The 20,402-nt window shown below is 34.4% G+C and overlaps 2 protein-coding genes and 1 long non-coding RNA gene across 6 annotated transcripts; 1 reads left to right on the plus strand and 2 right to left on the minus strand.

The window, feature by feature from the left end:
- Positions 1 to 685: 685 nt before the first annotated feature.
- Positions 686 to 5,541, minus strand: LOC131014445 (protein trichome birefringence-like 18). Of its 4 annotated transcripts, none has more exons than XM_057942426.1 (4): positions 5,112 to 5,541; positions 4,095 to 4,864; positions 2,900 to 3,207; positions 686 to 1,698 (listed from the first exon to the last, which is right to left on the minus strand). In XM_057942426.1, the coding sequence occupies exons 2-4, from the start codon at positions 4,657 to 4,659 to the stop codon at positions 904 to 906; spliced, it is 1,668 nt and encodes a 555-aa protein (XP_057798409.1). In that variant the 5' UTR covers positions 4,660 to 4,864; positions 5,112 to 5,541; the 3' UTR covers positions 686 to 903. The 4 variants fall into 4 exon arrangements, with proteins under 4 accessions (XP_057798409.1, XP_057798406.1, XP_057798407.1 ...); XM_057942423.1 differs by having other exon boundaries at positions 2,900 to 3,210; positions 5,112 to 5,486; XM_057942424.1 differs by having other exon boundaries at positions 2,900 to 3,210; positions 4,095 to 4,742; positions 5,112 to 5,474.
- Positions 5,542 to 6,942: 1,401 nt separating this feature from the next.
- LOC131014447 (ATP-dependent Clp protease ATP-binding subunit CLPT1, chloroplastic-like) lies at positions 6,943 to 12,068 on the plus strand. Its single transcript, XM_057942427.1, has 6 exons — positions 6,943 to 7,334; positions 7,408 to 7,443; positions 7,585 to 7,694; positions 7,984 to 8,163; positions 11,428 to 11,555; positions 11,645 to 12,068. Exons 1-6 carry the CDS (start codon positions 7,120 to 7,122, stop codon positions 11,675 to 11,677), a joined length of 702 nt encoding a protein of 233 aa, XP_057798410.1. The 5' UTR covers positions 6,943 to 7,119; the 3' UTR covers positions 11,678 to 12,068.
- A 1,152-nt stretch (positions 12,069 to 13,220) lies between these two features.
- LOC131014448 (uncharacterized) lies at positions 13,221 to 14,230 on the minus strand. The gene is made up of 2 exons (XR_009098217.1): positions 14,013 to 14,230; positions 13,221 to 13,492 (listed from the first exon to the last, which is right to left on the minus strand). It is a non-coding gene; the product is annotated as an uncharacterized LOC131014448 (long non-coding RNA).
- Positions 14,231 to 20,402: the final 6,172 nt, after the last annotated feature.

Genomic DNA, 20,402 nt, shown 5'->3' on the forward strand with positions numbered 1-20,402 from the left:
GTTTTATATTACGGAATTCAAATAAGTCCCAGAAGAATTATATCAAAACGAAAGAATGCTGCGTTTTTAATTCATAGCAGTTAAGTTCAAACAACCATCAAAATATCTACTGTCAATCCATCCACAAGTCTTTCTTTACAAGAGTCCAAATATTAAACAACTCTATTTTAAAAATCAATTGAACAAAAAGTGATCAACACAACAGCAGCTGCTCAGAAACTGCTGAAGGAAAGAAGAAGCTGTTGGTTCAAGTTTATGGTCATAAACACATCAACCACATCAAGAACTGAAAATCCATAACTGCCAAAGCATAAAAGGCTCAACAAAATCAACAAGAGTAATCAATTTATATTTCAAATGAAGCATATAACAAATATTTTTCTCAATCACGCCACTTTCTGCAGACAACCATAATATCAGCAACTCATAAACCTTCACAAACAGGAGAATGAAATCACGTAGAATATACTTGTTAGAGAAGACATACCCGATCCCATCAGACAAGATTTCCCTGCTCATCGGGGTTTTGAACGCTTCACTGTGTCACAGGATTATAGCTCCCAAACATAAGCTCCTAGACGTAACACCCATCTAAAATTCTATCCACGTCTTTCCCTTGCATAGAGGAAATAGGTCACACCATATCTACTAAATATTGCATGAGTTATAAGAACAGAGAAAAAAAGAAGCAAAAGATAACTTACAATTACAGAAAGGGTCTGTTAAGTTAATATTCCTCGATAAGAAGAGTACAAAGATGAACGTGATAGGGCTAATTTCATCCATTAAGTTACAGAAAATTTTCTAATATAAAGTAGTATTCTATGGCCTAAGGGACAAAAACACTTCTGCCGTGTAAAAAATAATATAACAGAATCAAAGATGAGTTAATTCAAGAAAAAATTACTGTCCGTCAAAGGATTCTCGTCTTATAATTTCAAATACCAGCTCGTTCCACGTATCTACTGGACCTGGCATGCACCAGTGCAAGCAATCCTGTGGTGGGGGCTTACCATCTGGCCCTCGCTTAGTTATCTTATTTGGATCTGGGCTTCGATATGGACCTGGATGCCCATCATGGCGATATGAAAAGACTTCTGTTATGTCCATCAATTTTATTTTCGATTTGTTTGTCTTTTTCTCCACTGCACGATTGAATCCGTTGACTTGTTTCTCATGCATTATATTGGTAAAACCATTTTCAACAAATTTACCTTCCAGGGGCCTTTCTTTCCCAGTACACGATCCTCCAGTGTTCCATGCTCCACCCTCATAATGATCTGGAGAAAAGCTGCGGACAATGGTTATACCAGTGTAATTTGGGTGTGTGCCCATGGTAGTAAGAATTGTTTCCACAGATATTCCAAAAGCCTCAATATTGTCAATTTTCTTTGGTCGGGACTTATCTGGCCACCATAATTGCCCCCCTACAATCTCATTGTTCAATATGTATACTGACTGCTTCGCAAACCAATGGCCAGATGAGAGGACAATCACATCAAACTCTGTGATATATTCCATGAAGCCCTCATCAGGCGCATCAAGATGGAGCTTAGTCACACCAGCAGGAGCATAATCAAATGGTTCTGATGTCTGATGAACAAGCCATGAGGACCATATGCGAACAATCATTGTAGACGTAGATCTGAAATAATACCGTTGCATTTTCTTATTACCTCTGTTTTTAGGGGCCTCAACCTGTGAGAGCACAAAAACAGCAGGTTAATTCAATATATGATGCTAAAAGGCAAGGATGATTGACATAGCAAGGAGTTAGCAAATCAATCACGGGTCACTGTTTATGCAAATAGATCATACTAAGTCTGATGCTTTCATGAATATAACAGATAAATTGCCCATATCATTACCTCTAAATCAGAAATCAGCCCATCTGCGTATGAATATACGATGAAAAATTGATTTTGGTTTCTTTGAAATGTTTGGGTGGTTTTGTGTATCATGGATGAAGAATATTAGTAACGAATGTACTAGGAACTGCTTTATCTAAGTAGAAGAAAAAAATTGGAACATCCTTGATACGGCAATATAGGTATCTGAATGAAATACAGAAACAAAAATATAGTCTTTATATGGCAATCTAGGTAACTGAATAAAATTTCCAAACACTCAAGCCCTCAACAACAGCTAGCTAGAAAAAAGATCAAAGAGCTAGATAAAAATTGAAGGGGAGGACTGTAGGAAGTAATAATAGGAGTGTCACAATCAATTTACACCTCACCATCCTAGACACCTTTGAACCTTTAGCGGTATAGTTGCTTTGATCAGGGCATAGGGTAACATACAACTTACTTGAAAAAATATGTCAACTTGATTCTTTCACAATTCTATGTTATAATTTTTTCATGAGTACAAATGTGCATGTTAAATACGTGGTCTTAGTATAAGTTTGTCCTATTACTCCTTCAGTTCTGGTTATCCTCTCATAACAATTTTATGTCAACCTAGCCAAAACTTACAACAGTTTCTTCAGTACTCGTATCTACTTGTGTGTTTATATTAATGGTAAATAAATCTTGAGTTGGTATTTTTGGTCAAGTGGTTCATGTTTGCACTAATAATCTTCACAATTTCATGCTGTTCTCTCTTTCATAAACTTCAGGAAGGAATTTGTCATTTTATTGTAAAATTAGGAGATATTTATGATATTATGATGAAAATGTACATATAATATCGACAAAATTCATTAAATGCACAACATTTCCTCCATACAAACACTAAAAGGATCAGAAAATGTGATCCCCATGAACCAGCAAAATAATTCACCATTCTAGTCTCATAGAAATATAATTGAATAGGAAAGGGTAAAACTAATAAAGGAACAAAGTAATAATAATCTGAATATACGAGCAAATTAAATGCAAGAAAGTGTTCCTTTCACCTGCCACAGGATACACAGCATTGACTCCATCTGATTTCTTGCAACTGAATCACCAATAAAAGCTAATGTTTTTCCTCTCATTAGCTCAAGGAACTTCCTTGCATCAAACCTAGGAAGGTCACACTGGGATGGTTTCCATCTCCAGTTCTCATAATCTTTATCTGGTCTTCCATTTCCCTGGCAGTTCTGCATTTGAGTGATTATGGGACAGGAGTCATTTCTATATAATGGTCCAGCTGCGTCATGAATCCATTTCCCATGATAAAGATCACACTCTGCAACATAAGTATCGCCAGGAGAAGAACCAACTGCTGAAATGGGATTAGTTCAGCTTAACATACATAATGAGTTTTTACTATAGCACTATGAATATGATGGTGCCAGCATATTATCTAATTTACATTACTGGTGTCCAATCTAGCACAAACTCATACCTCTATATGCTGTTATAATTCCATATGTCATATTAATTAACTTGCTTTAAAGATCAAATAGATTCCTAAATTTGGACAGTAAAAACAGGTCCCCTTTGCCAATACAAAGCAATGGTAATTGAAATATTAGCAACAAAAAGAGATCCAGAAATACAGCAGCAACATCCAACTTATGAGTAGGAAGATCAATGTCTGAATATCAATGTTCAGAGTAATTAAACTCACGTGTGTTTCACCTCTAAACGATACATCACAATATTCAATGACATCAAGGAACTGAATTGTTTGAGGAACTATCAACATGATAAAAGCTATCCGACACGCAATTCAAAAATGAGAAAAAGGCATCTAAAATCCCAGAAGCAAAACTTATCACCAGATTCACCATACTGTAAGAGGGTGTTTACTTTTGAGGATTAGCCTAGATAGACAAAAATAGTATAGGGTATTCCCATGTTTACTAAGATTGATTGGAACTTTAGGATATCTCAAAGACCTTGATAACTCATATCATTTGAGCTGATTTTGCTTGATTCATATCTCATTGAAAAGGTAGGATTGGAGAAATCCTAGTAATGGGGATAAAAATACTCAAATCATCTATCTTATCAATGTTGAAAAGTAAACGCCCCCTAAAGGAACAAAGTGATTAAATCCAACTTAGGATTAAGAAGGCAAGGGGACAGATGAGAAGACAAAATGAACAGAAAGAGTATAAGAAGTCAGAGAGATGTTGAAACATTTCAGAAGGAGAGCAGTACCTGCTTCAGCAACATTAGGTTGGCTTAAGTTGGTGACAGCAGCAGAAGAGTCCACACTCTCTGTTAATACTGTTGGTTTATCACCTGAGGCGACTGATGCACTTCCCTCAAATGATTTATCAGGCAACAATGTATTCATACTGTCACGCTTATCCTCCAAATTCTCAGATTCTACTTGTCCTGACTCAGATGTTTCATTCTTAGCTCTTTCAATCAAAGTTCCCTTGCTATCACCTTCACCAGATTCATCAAGTTTGGAACCATCATTAACTTCACTCTGATGATCTGCAAAAGCAGTTACATTTGATTTGTCTCCTTCAACAAATGGCTGGACAATGTGATCGGACTCAGCAGCCGAAAGATTGAGGGAGGATTCTGAATCAAGCTTTCTCGGGCCATTAACACCATAGAAATACCCACGGATCGTAGAGCCAATGGGTTGTGAGACCAACAGAGTTGATGCAAGCAGTAAGAATAAGGCAAGCCCTCCAACTGAAGCAATAATTGATAGAAGGGCCTTCGGATATGAAGTTTTTTGCCATTCTTTAAACGAAACAGATTTCATTTCTGTCTTCTTCAAGCAAACACAATTCTAGAATATCCAAGCATCGACCTTGCGTTCCAGACTTCCAGTAGCTACTCAAAAATCTGATGTTACAACAATTTGCAAATGCAGGTCAAATTTCAATTAGATAGAGCACATGAAAACATGTAAGCTACAGCAAATCATCCTCCAAAACTTCTTGACAGATTGAAGCCAATCACATCAGCTGCAAAACGCGAAAGCAAAATTTAGAATAACCGATCAGCGAGTCACATAACCGGCATTGAGCACAAACATAGCCACATCAACAAGAAAAATCAAGATTTGACAAAAATATCATACTACAACTCAGTCAAAAAAACAAAATTCTGAACCCATCACCCAAACTCACATAGCATTGACCACCATTCCATCAAAATCTTCGTAAAATGATAGAATTTTTTTGAAAAATACATCTCCAACACATTTCTCACCTCACAAACCAAGAATAAACAAAATGTCACGTAAAATCGAATTGCAGCCTCAATATTCTTGCAACTTCTGCACAAAATACAGAATTAAGTTAGCTACTGTATATTTCCAGCCGATGACGGAACTTGGAGCTGTGGAAAGTGGAGGCACGATTTGGGGCGTGTAAAAGATCAATTGATACACATTAATGGTAAGAGATTTTGGATCTTGAAAGGTTGATTCGTTGACAATTGATATAGATTTTAGGGATTGGATCCGCCCTCTTTGCTGAAGTGAATTTAGAGGCAAAATAAGTTGATTATTTTTTAATTTTAATGCAACAGCACGTCGGCACGAACTAAAATCTGGCAATTGGACTCATGTCATGATGAATTATTGGACTAATGATGAATGACACCTGGCGTTAACAATAAGTATGATCTAATCCTAACCTTTCCTTTTTGTTATGGAACAAGCTTTCTAGCACTTAAATGAATAGTATAACATAATTGTGATTAAATTGTGAACCAACTAATAATTAATAGCTACTTAACTAACCAATAAAATCATCTACTTGTAACTGATAAACTTTTATTTATGATTAATTATAAACGACACAAAAATAATTTGATTGGTAAAACATTTTCCTATAATGTTGTGTTATCTTTGATTGATAAATTTATTACAAGAAATTTGAGAGATAACAAAAATTTCTCTTTAAATTTCTTCTTGTTTTCTCTTCATTTTCTACAAAATAAAACGATCCTTTCTATCTCAATTTAATAGATCATGTTTCTTTATTTGGACGTCTAGTCATTTGCTAAAATGGAAATTCAATACATAACAAATATTATCATATAACTCATTATTTACACTAAATGTCATTGTACTCCACACATAATTATCTCTTCTTTATTTCTCTCTCATAAGTCATACCGGTTGGACAAATGTATCCACATACAAAGTTATTTTTCTCTCTCATATTTTATTACTATAAATTATTCGTTTATTAACATCCGTGTCTAAAGAGCTTTCCATGAACACCAGAATCTGCTCAACCAGAGTTCTGTAGCAAAAATTACAATTCTACTAAAACTGCCAGAAATAGTAAAGGTGGCCATACAATTGTGACAGCAAACAACAGAATTCGTGGGATTCAAGCGATGAATCAGAGAAAAAGATGAGTTGGCGTAGTTGAATTTTCAAAGAATCACTACACTATCTCCTAAAATGGCTTCCTCCACCAATCATGCACACATCACATCTCATCCTCACTCCACACTCATGCAAGAGACAACCAATTCTTCAACAAAGCTTCTATCATCCCACCACCACAACCAAACAATCCAATTTTTCTCCCTGAAAACTAAAACAACTACAACTTCTATGCCCACGACTCCATCCCGACCACCGCTGTCGTAGTGCAACCGCTACACAAATTGGTGGCCTATGTCACCTTGTCAACAAATACAATGGCGGCAACAGTCGGTCGCATGGTTGGCAATTTCCAGCAACAAGGGATGAACAACACCAACTTCTTGAAAAGGGGACATTTGTAAAAATGCCCACATCCTTATAAAAACTTGTAAAATTGCCCACTTTCATTTTATGAAAGTGGGCAATTTTAAAAGTTTTTATAAGAAGGGGCATTTTTCCCTATTAACACTTTATAAATTATTGCTATTATTATAGAAAAGGGTTATATTGAGTAAAACGAGAATTATAAATAAAAGTACATTAGGAAAAAATGAACGAGAGGCTACGAACGGCGGCGTCCTATGGGGCCCATAACATGGATGCAAACGGCCCATTAGAAAACGGACCTGATCCGGTCCGAAACCTTTCTTGGCGACCCGCTCCACTCAATATCATTCTTGGCGAGGAGCAACCTTTCTAACTGTAGATTTCTATCCATATTTAAATTTTAACAAGAAGAAAGAAAGAAACAATATCGTAATCTGAGAGAAATTTTACGAGCCCAGAAGAAATTTCCAGTACCAAAATTCTGAAGAAAAATCGCCAAGTTAATTAATGGCCACTCAAGGGCTGTCAGTGTTCTCGATTACGCCCATTTCTTCAGCTGTAGCTCAATCTCGCACAAAACCCTTTGAACAGTTGTTGAATTTCAATACACCCAATGCTTTTTTGGGCGCCAAGCTCTCGACTCAGCTGTCAAATCTCAGGCTTGTTGCTTCGAAACGACGTAGTTACGCTGTCGCCACCATCTCCCTCAGTCTGCCCAACACGTAATATTCAGTTTATTGTATGAAAATCAATTCGTGCTTTAATAAATTTGATGTGTTACTTTCGGTTTTGCAGAAAGACAGAGGGGCTTGGTTCTGATAAGAAGGCCAAGTAAGATTTTTGTTATGTTATGTTTCTTTTTCTTTCATTCCCTTTTCTTGTTGCAACAATAAATTTGTGCGAAATATACTTTAATGTTGCTGTGGGCATTCTTGTGATTCTGCTGCTGTGCTCCAACAATGGTGATTGCAGATGGTCAGCAAGGTCGATTAAATCATTTGCTATGGGGGAATTGGAGGCGCGAAAGCTCAAATATCCGAATACTGGAACGGAGGCTTTACTCATGGGCATTTTGGTTGAAGGTTGGTCTGCTAATGTGTAGGATGAAATGAAATAAACCTATTGCCGCTCTTGTCCAGTTCTTTAGAGCCTATATTTGTACTCAAATATGGATTTCATTGATACAATATGGTTTGCTCCTAGGTAATTTTCTCAGTAATGCAGCTATAGAAAATAATCTTATTTTGTTTATAAAGTTGGTAACTGTTTGAATCCTTAAAATGGCTCACTCAACAAAGACCTTTTCAGTTTGGAGCCGAAATAGCATATCTGCTGATTATAGATCATGAATCTGAATTGTTGATCCTGTAGGAACCAGTTTGGCAGCAAAATTTTTGAGGGAGAATGGTATTACACTTTTTAAGGTGCGAGATGAGATTGTGAGCTTGATAGGGAAATCAGACATGTATTTTTTCAGTCCTGAGCATCCTCCGTTGACTGAACCAGCTCGGAAGGCTCTTGACTGGGCAGTTGAAGAGAAGCTAAAGTCAGGTACTACCTATTTTTTTCACGCACTTTATCATTTTTAAGTTTAACTTTGAATAGTGGATTTATTTCATATCCTTATCTCATCATTTCAGTCCAATATCTATTTCTCAATTTCATTGTTATATTGTTTTTCACCACATTTATGTAGAGCTACTTTTTCCTCAGAAACTTGAGTAGAAGATATTAATATATAGCTTCTCTTATCTTTCTAAATTAATCTACTATTAAATACTTGTGTTTCCTAACATGTTAAAAATTTGGAGGTTGCTTGTCTTTTTGAGGGGAATAACAAATGGAGCATTCCCTAACAGTGAGGATTCAAAATACTTGTGAGATTTACCAAGCATCTATGATTTAACTCCGGTTCTCTCATCTTAAACCTATCTACCAATCAACACCTTAATGTGTTTAAGTGGAAAAGACCCTACGTGGTGGCTTGCATAATCATTTATTGTTATCAGTTATTTGGCCCATAGCTTTGTTTCTTTGTAACATAGTGTTGTGATGGAGTATTTGATTATTTGGCCTTCTATTAGTGAATATGTTTGAAGCCTGGGAAAGGGTTTGTGGTGCAAGCTCACTTTGATCGTTAATTAGATGGAACATGAGCAATACCAAATTGTCAACTGAGCATCCTCTAACTTCAAGTACCGTTAACAACAATAACCATTAACCACTAGTTCATCCGAGTCCTTATTTAATCAATCAGAATGGTTCCTAGCATAATAATCAACATTGAGGGTGTGATTGGTAGCCAAGGCAAGATAAGGCTTGTTAGATTAAAACAAGAGGGCCCATTGCAGGTAAGGCTTGGTAGGTAGTATAGATGTGTGTTTGATAGCTAGGTTAGTTGGAGAGATAAGAAATTTCGCCCGTTTGGTAGCAACTGCTAGGGATTGGAATAACTAATGAATTTACATGTTTACCCTTAACCAAATTCACAAAGGACAAAAGAAAGAAAGATAGTAGATATATATGTTGTGGAATCCATCCTTCAACTCGGGATCATCTTCCCCCGTCCATGGCACCCTGCCCACGTTCATCCCAAACACTCCAGTTACTATTGAGAGAGGCAGGAATATGATGGACAGGAAGGACAGGTAGTAGAGCTTCCTGTTTATCTGCTCCGATTGCCAGCTGTCGAGCCCCGTCTGCAACGCTGAGATGCGGTTGGCTATGAACCTCACGTTCTCCTTGAGACTCCTCATGAGCGCAATCAGCTCCTCCAACGCAATGATGTCCTCGTACGTGAACCAGTCCTTTGACGAGCACTTCTCCTTCACCCGAGGGAACACTTGCTCCCTGTGCACGATCACCTGCAAGAGGCGCTGCAGATCAAGATGCATTTTCGGGAATTTCTTGTCATCCAGCATCTGCTGCTTCGACGTGAATTCACCTCTGTCAAGCTCCATCTCCAGCTTAAGGCAGGCTTCGGAGCTTCAGGCAGGCCGCAATGTGGCCGCAGCTCAGGACGCGCAGGATGGTCGTCACAGCATCGTAAGGTTGCAGACATACCGGGCACTCCGGCGGCTCCGCCTCCTCCATGGCGGGCGGTGGCGGCGGATCATTGACTTGCTGCATCTGGGTTGCTTCTTTCCCGCGGAGCCGCTACGTTGAAGATTCGGCAAAGAAAGGACAGAAGAAAATGGTGTTTTTGAATTTGAAAGGGTAAAATTGAAATCCCAATTTATCATTAGAGCACTTTAGCATCAAGATTGGTATAAACTGCCCCAATTTTGCGGGTCACACTACCGCGCGTGAACAGCGATTTGCGGCGGACCTTTGCCTCAACTACGGGCCCCATTGGCAATTAAACTTGGCTACCAAACAGCCGGAAGACACAAGATAAAAAGACAATCCAGTCTAATCTAACCTACCAAACGGCCCCTGAACGTGTAGTGAACTATATGTGCTTGTCAAAATGTGATACATATACTACAATTGAATATAATCTTCTTTCGTAATGCTGTCCTGTTCATACTTTCTTTTTAATTATAACATTGTTACAATCAATCTATACTATTATTTCTCTGCTGTGCATTCTTGTCTCACAATTTATTCATATTTATTTTCTCCTCTTTAAAAAAGGAAATATATAATTTTGTATTTTGTTGTGCTTTGAGAAGCCATGGCTACAGGATTCTTGGTTTTTGTCTTCCTAGGAACCCAAAAAGAGAAAGAAAAGGAACTGTTTTTTCTTCAGAAGAAGAAATTGCAAAAATTGTATGCATAGAACTGCAAGAGTATCTTAGTGCATACAGTTTTCTGGCAAGAAAAGAAATCCTCCCACAACACAAGAAGAGGATAACATAAGAAAACAAAAGAAATCTAATGATCTTTGAAAGTTTCTGAGTAAAAGGGTTGTAAATCTCGGTGGTAAATTGACTGCTCACACTTCCAAAAAGAGCAAATGGACCAGATATCCAAATTCTTCTGAGATCTGCAAAATTTGATGAAGAATTTGGAGGTTATCTCAGTAAATATTAGTGGAAGCCTGTAATACGGGGCGCTGCATGGCTCAAAAGGCACTATTTGAACGATGGAGGTTGTCCTACTTTCAGTTAGATTTACAACAAAATGTAGAAATTGATCACTAGTCTAATTTAAATACCTCTACCTCTACGAGATAGACTTATTAGAGGTTTATTCTGTTAGAATGCATACCCAACTAGCTTAGATCTTTCTTGTTTTCATAATAAAATAATGTGGTAAGCACCCAACTCTCTTGATCCAGAGCTGCTGATTCAACAATCTTGACTCAAATTTATGATAGCTTATTTTAGTGTAACTAATTTCTGGAAATGAACCCTCAGGTAACACATGGAATTAAATAGGGGTTGGTCTAGATGTCATAGAAGCCTGGTGTAGACTTGTAGCTATTAGTTGAAAGATAATACTGTTGATTTGTGTATGTTGCTTTGAAGATCTAGCAACTTGTATGCAACTCTTTCACACTGTTGTTCTCTCTTCTCCCCTACTCCTCTTCTGTTTTCTGCATTCAATTAAACACATGTCTGTATAATTGGGATTGGCTTGTTTTAAGGATTCATTATCCTGATAATATTAATGTTAAAGATATGCTGCTTCCATCCTTACCCTCACTCTTTCTTTGTAAAAACCCTAATCTCTTCTGTGCAATGATTATAAATTTTTGGTTACAGGCAAACACTATAACATCAGAAATATAGTACTTATAGTTAACTTTTGCTTTTGCCACATACATTGGCCATGGTGCATTTTTTTTAACTAAAATTAGTTGCAATGCAGGTGAAAGTGGTGAAATAACAACAGCACATATACTTCTTGGAATTTGGTCACAAAAAGAGTCAGCAGGTTATAAGATACTGGCTGGATTTGGTTTTGATGATGCGAAGGCCGCAGAACTAGCTAAAAATGTAGGCTAAGATTAATATTTAAATATCACAAAATAACTCAATCACTTCAATTTCGTTCACTAAAGCAGCTCCCGTTTGCATGCATGCAGATGGATAAGGATATAATTCCCCGCTACAAGTGACCTCTTCAATTTGTGTGAGAATCTTGAAACATCCATTCAGGTACATTTGAAAGGGAAATGGTTCATAGCTGAATGACATCGATTTATAGGGTAATTTCAACAGGAATGACGCCTCTATGTTTCGATTTTCCTATTAGACACTTGTAAACCCTGATATTCTTACAAGACTCGAACGTACTTAGGTCAGATGCTAAAAGCAGTTATTTCTCTCAGCAGTTTGGTTGAGCTGTTACTCAACTGTCACCATTGATTTTACCCGTCTGCTTTATGAATTTGTATCTGTAGCTTTATGGTGGATTGCCATGTTTCGTTTTGGTGGATGGATTAAGCTGTATAAGATTAACATTTTATTCAGGTATAAATGACAGTGTCGTTCAATTCATTCATTAAATGATTGTTGTTATTACCTGTTGGAGTTGTTCTTTCCCTTCGTAAATTCTATGTTGTGTTCCACTTCCAAATTCTTATACACGTTTTACTTTTTGACATCATAAAATGTACTTAGATAATGTAATAGGAGATAGAATATCGTTTGGCTGCAACACAAAATTGAAATATTCACAATTTCGCCTTTCAGTAGTTTCAGTGTCTTGTACCTTTGTTCAAATTTAGTTTGTGTTGGAACAACAATTTGGAATTTACAGAATTTTTAAAGGTATTATTAGTAGTAGTATCGATTTTGTGGGCTTTTTAATTAGTTTTCCGTGATGCAAGAGCACATTTGGAGTAATATTTTTAAAAAGCTGCTTAATAGTATATGGGTGCGTTCACTTTGATGGATGAGAAAAAGAGGGATAACAAAAATTTATGCTTACTCCTCGTTAAAGTAAAAATAAGGAAGAAAAAATTGTAAATTTTTCTTTTGTGTAAAATGTGGAAAAAAAAAGAGACATTTAAAGGCATAAATTTTGTTATCCCTCTTTTTCCCATCCATCAAAGTGAACGCACCCTATAAGTATAAACAGTTTTAAGCTTTAGGAGCACAATTTAGTAGTGATATACTCTCCAAACCTAATTTATTAATTCACAGCCTGCACATAAATTGGCACTATTTTGTAAACATTGTAATGCGATAACTAATAGATGTATATTAACTTGTGTGAGAGAGGATTAATTAACTGATTAAGTTTAAACTCGACAATTTGTTGAACCAAATTTAAACCTAAACGTTATTACCTTAAATTTATTTTTGTAATCTAGAAAACGTCAAGTATTCCAAATGTGGTAATTAAACATATGGAATTGAAGTATCTCGTTGTTAAAGAAGTTTAAAAGCAAAAGATGTGAATGGAACATATTGGTACCTATTTCAAGATTGCAGACCTACTAATCAAAGGATTACCTCCAAACGTGTATAGTATATGTTGAAATAATTGGTATTGTTGCGAAGTTGTAATACATTTATGACACATTATATTTTGTTTCTGACATTGATGATAATTGACATAAAAGTAACAGGAGATATGAGTGTTGTTGAATAAAAAAGAAGAGTAGTACAGCATTAGTAGTAGTAGTACAAAGAAGGAATTATATGTGGATTAAATGACATAGAACGATTATTACTCTAATTACCAGTATTTAACATTGACATGACATTACATAGGACCTAATAATAAGAAGTTGGAACAACATGGAAACAAACAGCAGACATAATTTTAGGCGATCATCAGCTATTCATTGATGGCGTGATCTACGGCAATGATTCGGTATGTGGTGCTCCCTCACTTAACAATGGGCTGCTCTCTGATGACTCTTTTCTTCTCTCACAATATAATGATAATCCAACTTCCACTGTTCTAAACATGAATCCAGCAACTGCATGCGCCATTTAAACAAGTTTCAATTTTCAAAATTCTACAACTAATAAAACATTCTAGCTACTGCTTCAGAGATAATCTACTGATAATGTAAAGGTTGAAACTCAAGTTATGGGATGGGTTCAAGAGGAGATTTGTCGTCACGTTCAACAGCACTTCGATTGGGTGGTTTTTGTAGGCGGAATCGGGTTGGGAGTAGTGAAGATGCCGGCGGTGGTTGCTAATCAATTTCACAGATCTAGGGCTTGCTCTTGGTTTCAATCTCTCTCTCTCAGGCTGTTGTTACGTTTGGTTTGCTGCATTTGTTGTTTCATCACCACCATACTATCAATTGGTAATGAGAATCCATGTTTTCTTTCTTCATGGCCTTTGTTTATGCTTTCTCTTCGATTTCTTTATTAATCCAAAGCTTACTCAGTGAGAGAGAGAATTGAGGGATGAGAGAAATTTAGGCAAAATTAATAATGTAAAAAAAATGAACATAAAAAGGTATGGGATTGATGAGATAGATGGATTACCTAAAATAATGAGAAAGAGGATATCAGAGATGGATAAGGCTCCCTTGAAAGTGTAGATAGTGAGAAAACTGAAAGTAGCTAAAGTTGCCAACGCAGCACCAATGAATTGAGAAAAAGAAGCCCCCACTGCCACTCTCATCTTCAAAGCTTTGTGCGGAATATGATATGACCAAGTATGGCCAAATTTATAGGGAAAACCTCATGTGCAATTATAACACTAAAATAATTAAATTTACAGGGAGCGTTTATTTAAACCACTAGTATTTCACCGTGCATACGCACCAGATAAATTAATGTAGTTTTTTTATAACAATAAATTATTATATAATAATTAATATTATATTATTAAAATAATAAATACTCCCTCCGTCCGTCAAAAGTAAACCACTGTGATTGGGCACGTGATTTAATAAAATTTGTGATAATTTTGATGTAGTGCAGAAAGGATCCCACTACTTTATGAGATGTGTGGTTGAGATTGAATTTGGAGTGTTTTTTTTGTAAATAAAGAGTGTTTGTAAGGATAAAAGATTAAATTGGATGGTGGGACCGTTTCTATAAAAGGAAAGTGGTTACTCTTTGCGGACGCCCGATATAGTAAAAGTGGTCCACTTTTGACGGACGGAGGCAGTAAAATTTACTGTGTTGTACTCCAAAAACCCATAACCTTTAATAAATTAAAGGATTTTTTTAATTGTAATATTTGAAACAGGGGTACTATAATAATAATAATAATAACAACAACAACAACAATAATAATAATAATGTAAAACTGACAATTGTAAAATTGAATAAAGCATGATAACACAAATTAGTAAATCTATAAGTTTTGAAAAACTTCTTTATAGACAACATTCAACGTACTTGATATGCTATAATTATCTTTATCACATGGTAAAGTTGACCCACAAAATCTTGGGTACACTTGGGTGTACCGTACAATCGGGTTGACCCGTACCCAAAATAGTATTATTTATATGGATTGTGTCAGGATATGAGTTCAAATCAAGGTGCGGGTCAAAGTTTAAGTGAAGGTATAACCCGGGTGTACCCAAGACCACCTCAAGTTGACCATGAGAGAATACTGATTTCTTGAGAAAAAGCCCCACGTGTGACAGAGATTGTCCTTGACTCTTGTTGGTTGTTATGGCATACGAAACAATAAGAGGAAATTGTCTCCGTTCAAACTTGAATGGAAGTTGTGGGTCTGATGGAGTCAGAGACATTATAGAAATCAACATTTTTTTACCAGAATTAGTACTGGCCAATATTTTAGCCTCCGATACGTGGTTACCAAGTCTTGTAATCACCAAACGTGTTCCATTGCACAGTCCTTAAGAATGGTCAATGTTCCTTAATAACATGACCAGTGTACCTACCTTCAGATTTATCTCGTGATTGGGCATTCCCGAACATTTCAAACTATTCAAAAATTCAAGTGTGTGGACATCGCTCAAAACATCATGAATTCTCTCTAAAGTGCATGTTTTGTCAGAACTTAAATATGCCCTACTTTCAGATTTATTCATCGACATCATATACTAATTAATTGTGTCAATTATTTCTAAGGTTGGAGCGAGGATTGCTCTATCTTGAAGATAAGACAAATCATCTGGAGCATCCACTGAAGAAGGGTATGTGGAATTAACAATTGATGCAATATGATCACCTGCAAATTTTAAGTGAATGTCATCAGGTATTTCAATTTCAGTATGTCCATCATTAGCACCCCCTAGAATACCATCACCTATTGCAGCCACCCAATTAGAGAATCTTTGCAAATATGATGCTTCAACTCCAGAGCTCGTATTCTGCAGCCTCATATTTCTTGTAAGCCTTATAACCTGAACGTCTCTCCAAATGTATGAAGAATTTATAGTAGTATTAATCACTTGTTGCCTGCTACCTTAAGGTATGACATGCAATATATGTCTAAAATCTCCACCAAATACAATTATTTTACCACCAAATGGTAAATTCAAATTGAGCTGATTTTTGAAGCACATTATATCTTTCATGGTTCTGTCCAAAGCTTCAAAATAATATTTATACATCATTGGTGCCACATCCTATATAATGAGCTTACATCTAATAAGAAGTTATGCTAATGGACTTTCTTGTTTGATGTTGCACATAGAATCTTCATTTGGGTTAATTGGGATAGCAAAACGCGAATGAGCTGTTCTTCCACCTGGCAACAACAAATATGCTATCCCACTTGAGGCTACATTCAATACTATGTCCCCTTTTGACCTTATCGCATCAGATAACGTTCTCCAAATAAAAGTTTTCCAGTCCCACCATAACCATGCACAAAAAACACTTCTCCTAAATTTGAATGTATTTTTGTAATGATTGTGTCATAGACATGACGTTGTTCTTCAGTCAGATTCATAAGTAATGAAGCATATTCTTTTGCTAATTCTGATCGACTATAATGCAACTCAATATTCATCAAGCTATTAGTCGATTGGCATAATACTCACTTTCAGGATACGACATTTAATCAAAATCTCGAAGACTCCGACCAGATCGGTGCAATATCTTTTCCAGTTCTGCCAATGTATGATTCCTAACCTCATCTTCTGTTAAATGAAGATCTGATAAAAAAAAAAGATAATTTATTAATGTAAATAAATTGGTAAAACTACTTAATTTTGAAACGTCATATTTAGAAACTACCCACAATTTCAAAATTGCTAAATTATATATAAAATACACACTTTTAAGTGAAGGGACGAAAAAATATTTGAATGTGAATAAAATTATGTGAAAATCAATGACAAATTAAAATATGCACAACTAATTTGACATACTTTTGACTTGTTCAAAATTTGAAGATTTGAACTAATGTCCCGACGTATTAGAGACTCCTTTTATGCAAATCAAAATCAAACAAATTATTAATTCATGAAGGGTACTGCAGAAATATTGAGTTTCTGAATCAGATAACAAATCCATTCGATTTCTTTTGAACTTAAAAAGATAAAAATTAGTTTACTAATTTTAATAAATTCACAAAAAACAGGGGCCATATTCCTACCAAAATCTCCAACAAATCAGAGAATCATAAACATCCATATCAACCAAACAAAACAAACGTAACATTTTGCACAAATTGACCATAACCTCAGCTCCGTTTATGCCTTTCCATATATATAAGTTAATAAAATAGGGTAAATATCATGAAAATCCCTGAAGTATACCCGCTTTATCAAAAATACTCTGAAATTTTTAAAATATTCTCTAAACCCTCAAACTATCAGATTTTTATCAAATATATCATGAATTTATTTTTCGGTCACCAAAAACGTGATTTGGCTCATCGGATGCCACAATGTAATTTATATTCTATTTTTTAAAAAATACAATGGCAAAAACGAAGTCGTTTCGTACCATGTCATTTAAAAAAATCCACTCTGAAATTTAAAATTCACTTCTACCGTGTTTGAAATTCACGCTAATAACCTAGAATTAGGGATAAACACGATAGAATATGGTACGAAACGAAGTCGTTTTTGCCATGTCATTTAAAAAATTAGAATATAAATTACATTGTGGGATTCGACGAGCCACATCACATTTCTGGTGACCGAAAATTAGATGTGGGATATATTTGATAAAAACTTGATAGTTTGAGGGTTTAAATAACATTTTGAAAGTTTCAAGGTATTTTTGATAAAATGAGTATAGTTCAGGGATTTTCATGATATTTACCCTAAAAAATACCACATTTAATATTGTTAATTGATTGTCGATTTTTATATCCGTCAGTTTATAATAATAATAATAATAAAATTGAACTTACTCGATATTTTTAAGCTAAACATCAACCAAAATAGAATCACGATGATTTGTGTTTTCCACAAACAATTAATGGCTACCTCACCTAGAAAAAATAAAATGAAGCCAAAAACGGGTATTAAAGTTACAGCTACTATCTTAACTAATAAATTTAATATTTAATATATTAATTATTAATAGATTAATAGATAATACAATAATAAAAACATAATTTCTACATCTGAAAATTATTGATTGAGCTGAAAACGGAAGTTACTATATATGGTATCCGGTGTTGTTATTATATATTACTCCATATAGATAATGCTTGCTATTAGTATTTGGACAAAATATATCTAGACAAAATATGGTTAAATACTTTATAAAATAAGTTTATTTAAAAATTTTGATTCAAAATAATGTTATTTGAAAAAATATGTCTGGATAATATGATTAAATACTTTATAAAATAAATTTATTTAAATTTTTTTATTCAAAATAAAATAGAATTTAGCTAGTTTTATTGTTTTATCTATATTGTAATTTTTTAATAACCTTTTTTATTTTTATTATTTTTAAAGTACAAAAACTACAAAAAAGATAACAACAAAAAATTGTTAAAAAAATTACAAAAAAACTACAATATGGAGAAAAACAATAAAACTAATTAAATTTTTCTAAACTTGAACTAAAATTTATAAATAAATAAATTTTTAAAAAAGTTTAACATTTTTTTGTCAGAATAAATTTTGTTCAATTAGCACATACTCTTATTTAAGTAAAGCAAATGGTGCGTGGTGATATCATGAGTTTTGTAATCACTAATTAAGTGATCTCATTTTTTCTTTTATAAAGTTTACTCACTACATGTGAGCTACAGTTTAATAAGAGAGTAGAATGCCGTGACATTAATTAACATCATGTGAATTTGAGCAAATGTACGAAGTTGTGTTTAATTTTATAGTATTTCTCTATTTTAAGGCCATGTCGACTACTTGTGTCTTTTATTATATGATGAATAATAAGAAAAGACCTGATGGCTGAGGGAGGTCAATTAAATCCTGGTGGCCGCCAACTAGATCGCTACAAATAATTATTTCCGAGTTAGATTATAATTTGCAAATTTCTGTTGATGATATATGCAATACTAATATGAATATATAGATCGCGTGCAGCAGGGACGGATCCAGGATTGAATGTTAGGGGAGCTGAATTTGTTGAACTACGACGTTTGGAAATATTTACATGGGGGTTCGGGGACGAGAGCCCCCGAAACAAATTTTTTTTTAGCATTTCGTACACTTCATTTTCGTGCATTTTTTAAACAATCACTTAATATAATAGATAATTGTCCACAATTCAATTAATTCAACGTCAATTAGATTGAAAGCATATAAAGATATATTTTTATGCATTTTTTTAAAAAAATTGTTTCATCTTCTAAACAAATAAACTAATTTTCATTGTTAATAATTAGTAATTTTACTATTAAACTTTAGAATTGGCTCACATTCAACATTAAAAATTAACTAAAAAAGAAAAAATGATAAAAATAACATAAATGTAACAAATCAATGTGTTAAGCAATTAATATGGATAGTTGGATACTATAAACAATATATTACTATATTTTTTATGTATTTCTTATTGATATACACACATATATAGATATTAAATAAAATAAAACATATATATCTATATTTAAAAAAAATTGGGAGGGGGCTGAATTTATTTAAATAAAATAAAACATATACTATAAACTAATTTTCATGTATTACTATATAATTATATTAAAAAAAAAAATTGGGAGGCGTGCAGGCAATGTTCCTTGGTGTTGGACTTCATTAATGAAATCCTAATTGGGTTTAATCTTAAAACGATAACTGTGTTTGCTTTTTATCTCTTTAAATGGAGGAATAATATAATTAGGTATAAACTTATCACTTAAAGTCGAGACCATATTTGTTATATTTTATTTGATTTGAAGGATAATATATTTATTCACTCCTTATAAGGTGGTATAAAATTATACCACCATCTCTTAGGTATAAAATTATCCATTTTCCAAGGGATAAGGAACTTCCCGAAAAATTATACAACCTATCCGAATTTTTTTATATATCAAAATAAATGAAGTATAAGGTAATAAAAATAACTTATCCCTGTCTCTCTTATACCTCAAAGCAAACACACTATATATTAGTTAGATCGATCCAAGTCAAAACAATGGTTGATGTAGAAAACAACTGATTTTGGGTGTGGAGCCTCTACCTACTTCACAATTCTCATCACTTAGTTTTGTGCGTTTCGCAATTCTAAAATATAGTCTTCAAAATTTATCATTTTGTAATCATATCATGGCCCAAATCGAATCCGGATACTTTCTCATACTTTTCTTTTCCCATTCTAAAAGTAATAAACAACTCAATACACGATTATGATTTATGAACCAAATTGTGAAAATGGAGCAGGCCCAGAATAAAATAATATACAATGCATAGAATAAGAGGAAATAACCCTCCAATTTTAATGGCTCATGGGTGCCATAGATAGGCTATTGTTTTGTTTGAATAAAAAGTCAAGGCTGAGCGAATAACCTCTTTCTCT

This window comes from Salvia miltiorrhiza, chromosome 3 (assembly GCF_028751815.1).
Source record: "Salvia miltiorrhiza cultivar Shanhuang (shh) chromosome 3, IMPLAD_Smil_shh, whole genome shotgun sequence".
Lineage (NCBI taxonomy): Eukaryota > Viridiplantae > Streptophyta > Magnoliopsida > Lamiales > Lamiaceae > Salvia > Salvia miltiorrhiza.

Excerpts from the sequence above, each read along its gene's own strand:
- LOC131014447 (XM_057942427.1), top strand. The coding sequence starts at position 7,120 with ATGGCCACTCAAGGGCTGTCAGTGTTCTCGATTACGCCCATTTCTTCA. Across the intron at positions 7,444-7,584 it reads GGTTCTGATAAGAAGGCCAA|ATGGTCAGCAAGGTCGATTA; the intron begins GTAAGATTTTTG and ends TGGTGATTGCAG. Across the intron at positions 11,556-11,644 it reads CCGCAGAACTAGCTAAAAAT|ATGGATAAGGATATAATTCC; the intron begins GTAGGCTAAGAT and ends GCATGCATGCAG.
- LOC131014445 (XM_057942423.1), bottom strand. The coding sequence starts at position 4,659 with ATGAAATCTGTTTCGTTTAAAGAATGGCAAAAAACTTCATATCCGAAG. Across the intron at positions 3,211-4,094 it reads ACCTAATGTTGCTGAAGCAG|CAGTTGGTTCTTCTCCTGGC; the intron begins GTACTGCTCTCC and ends ATCCCATTTCAG. Across the intron at positions 1,699-2,899 it reads TGCTGTGTATCCTGTGGCAG|GTTGAGGCCCCTAAAAACAG; the intron begins GTGAAAGGAACA and ends GTGCTCTCACAG.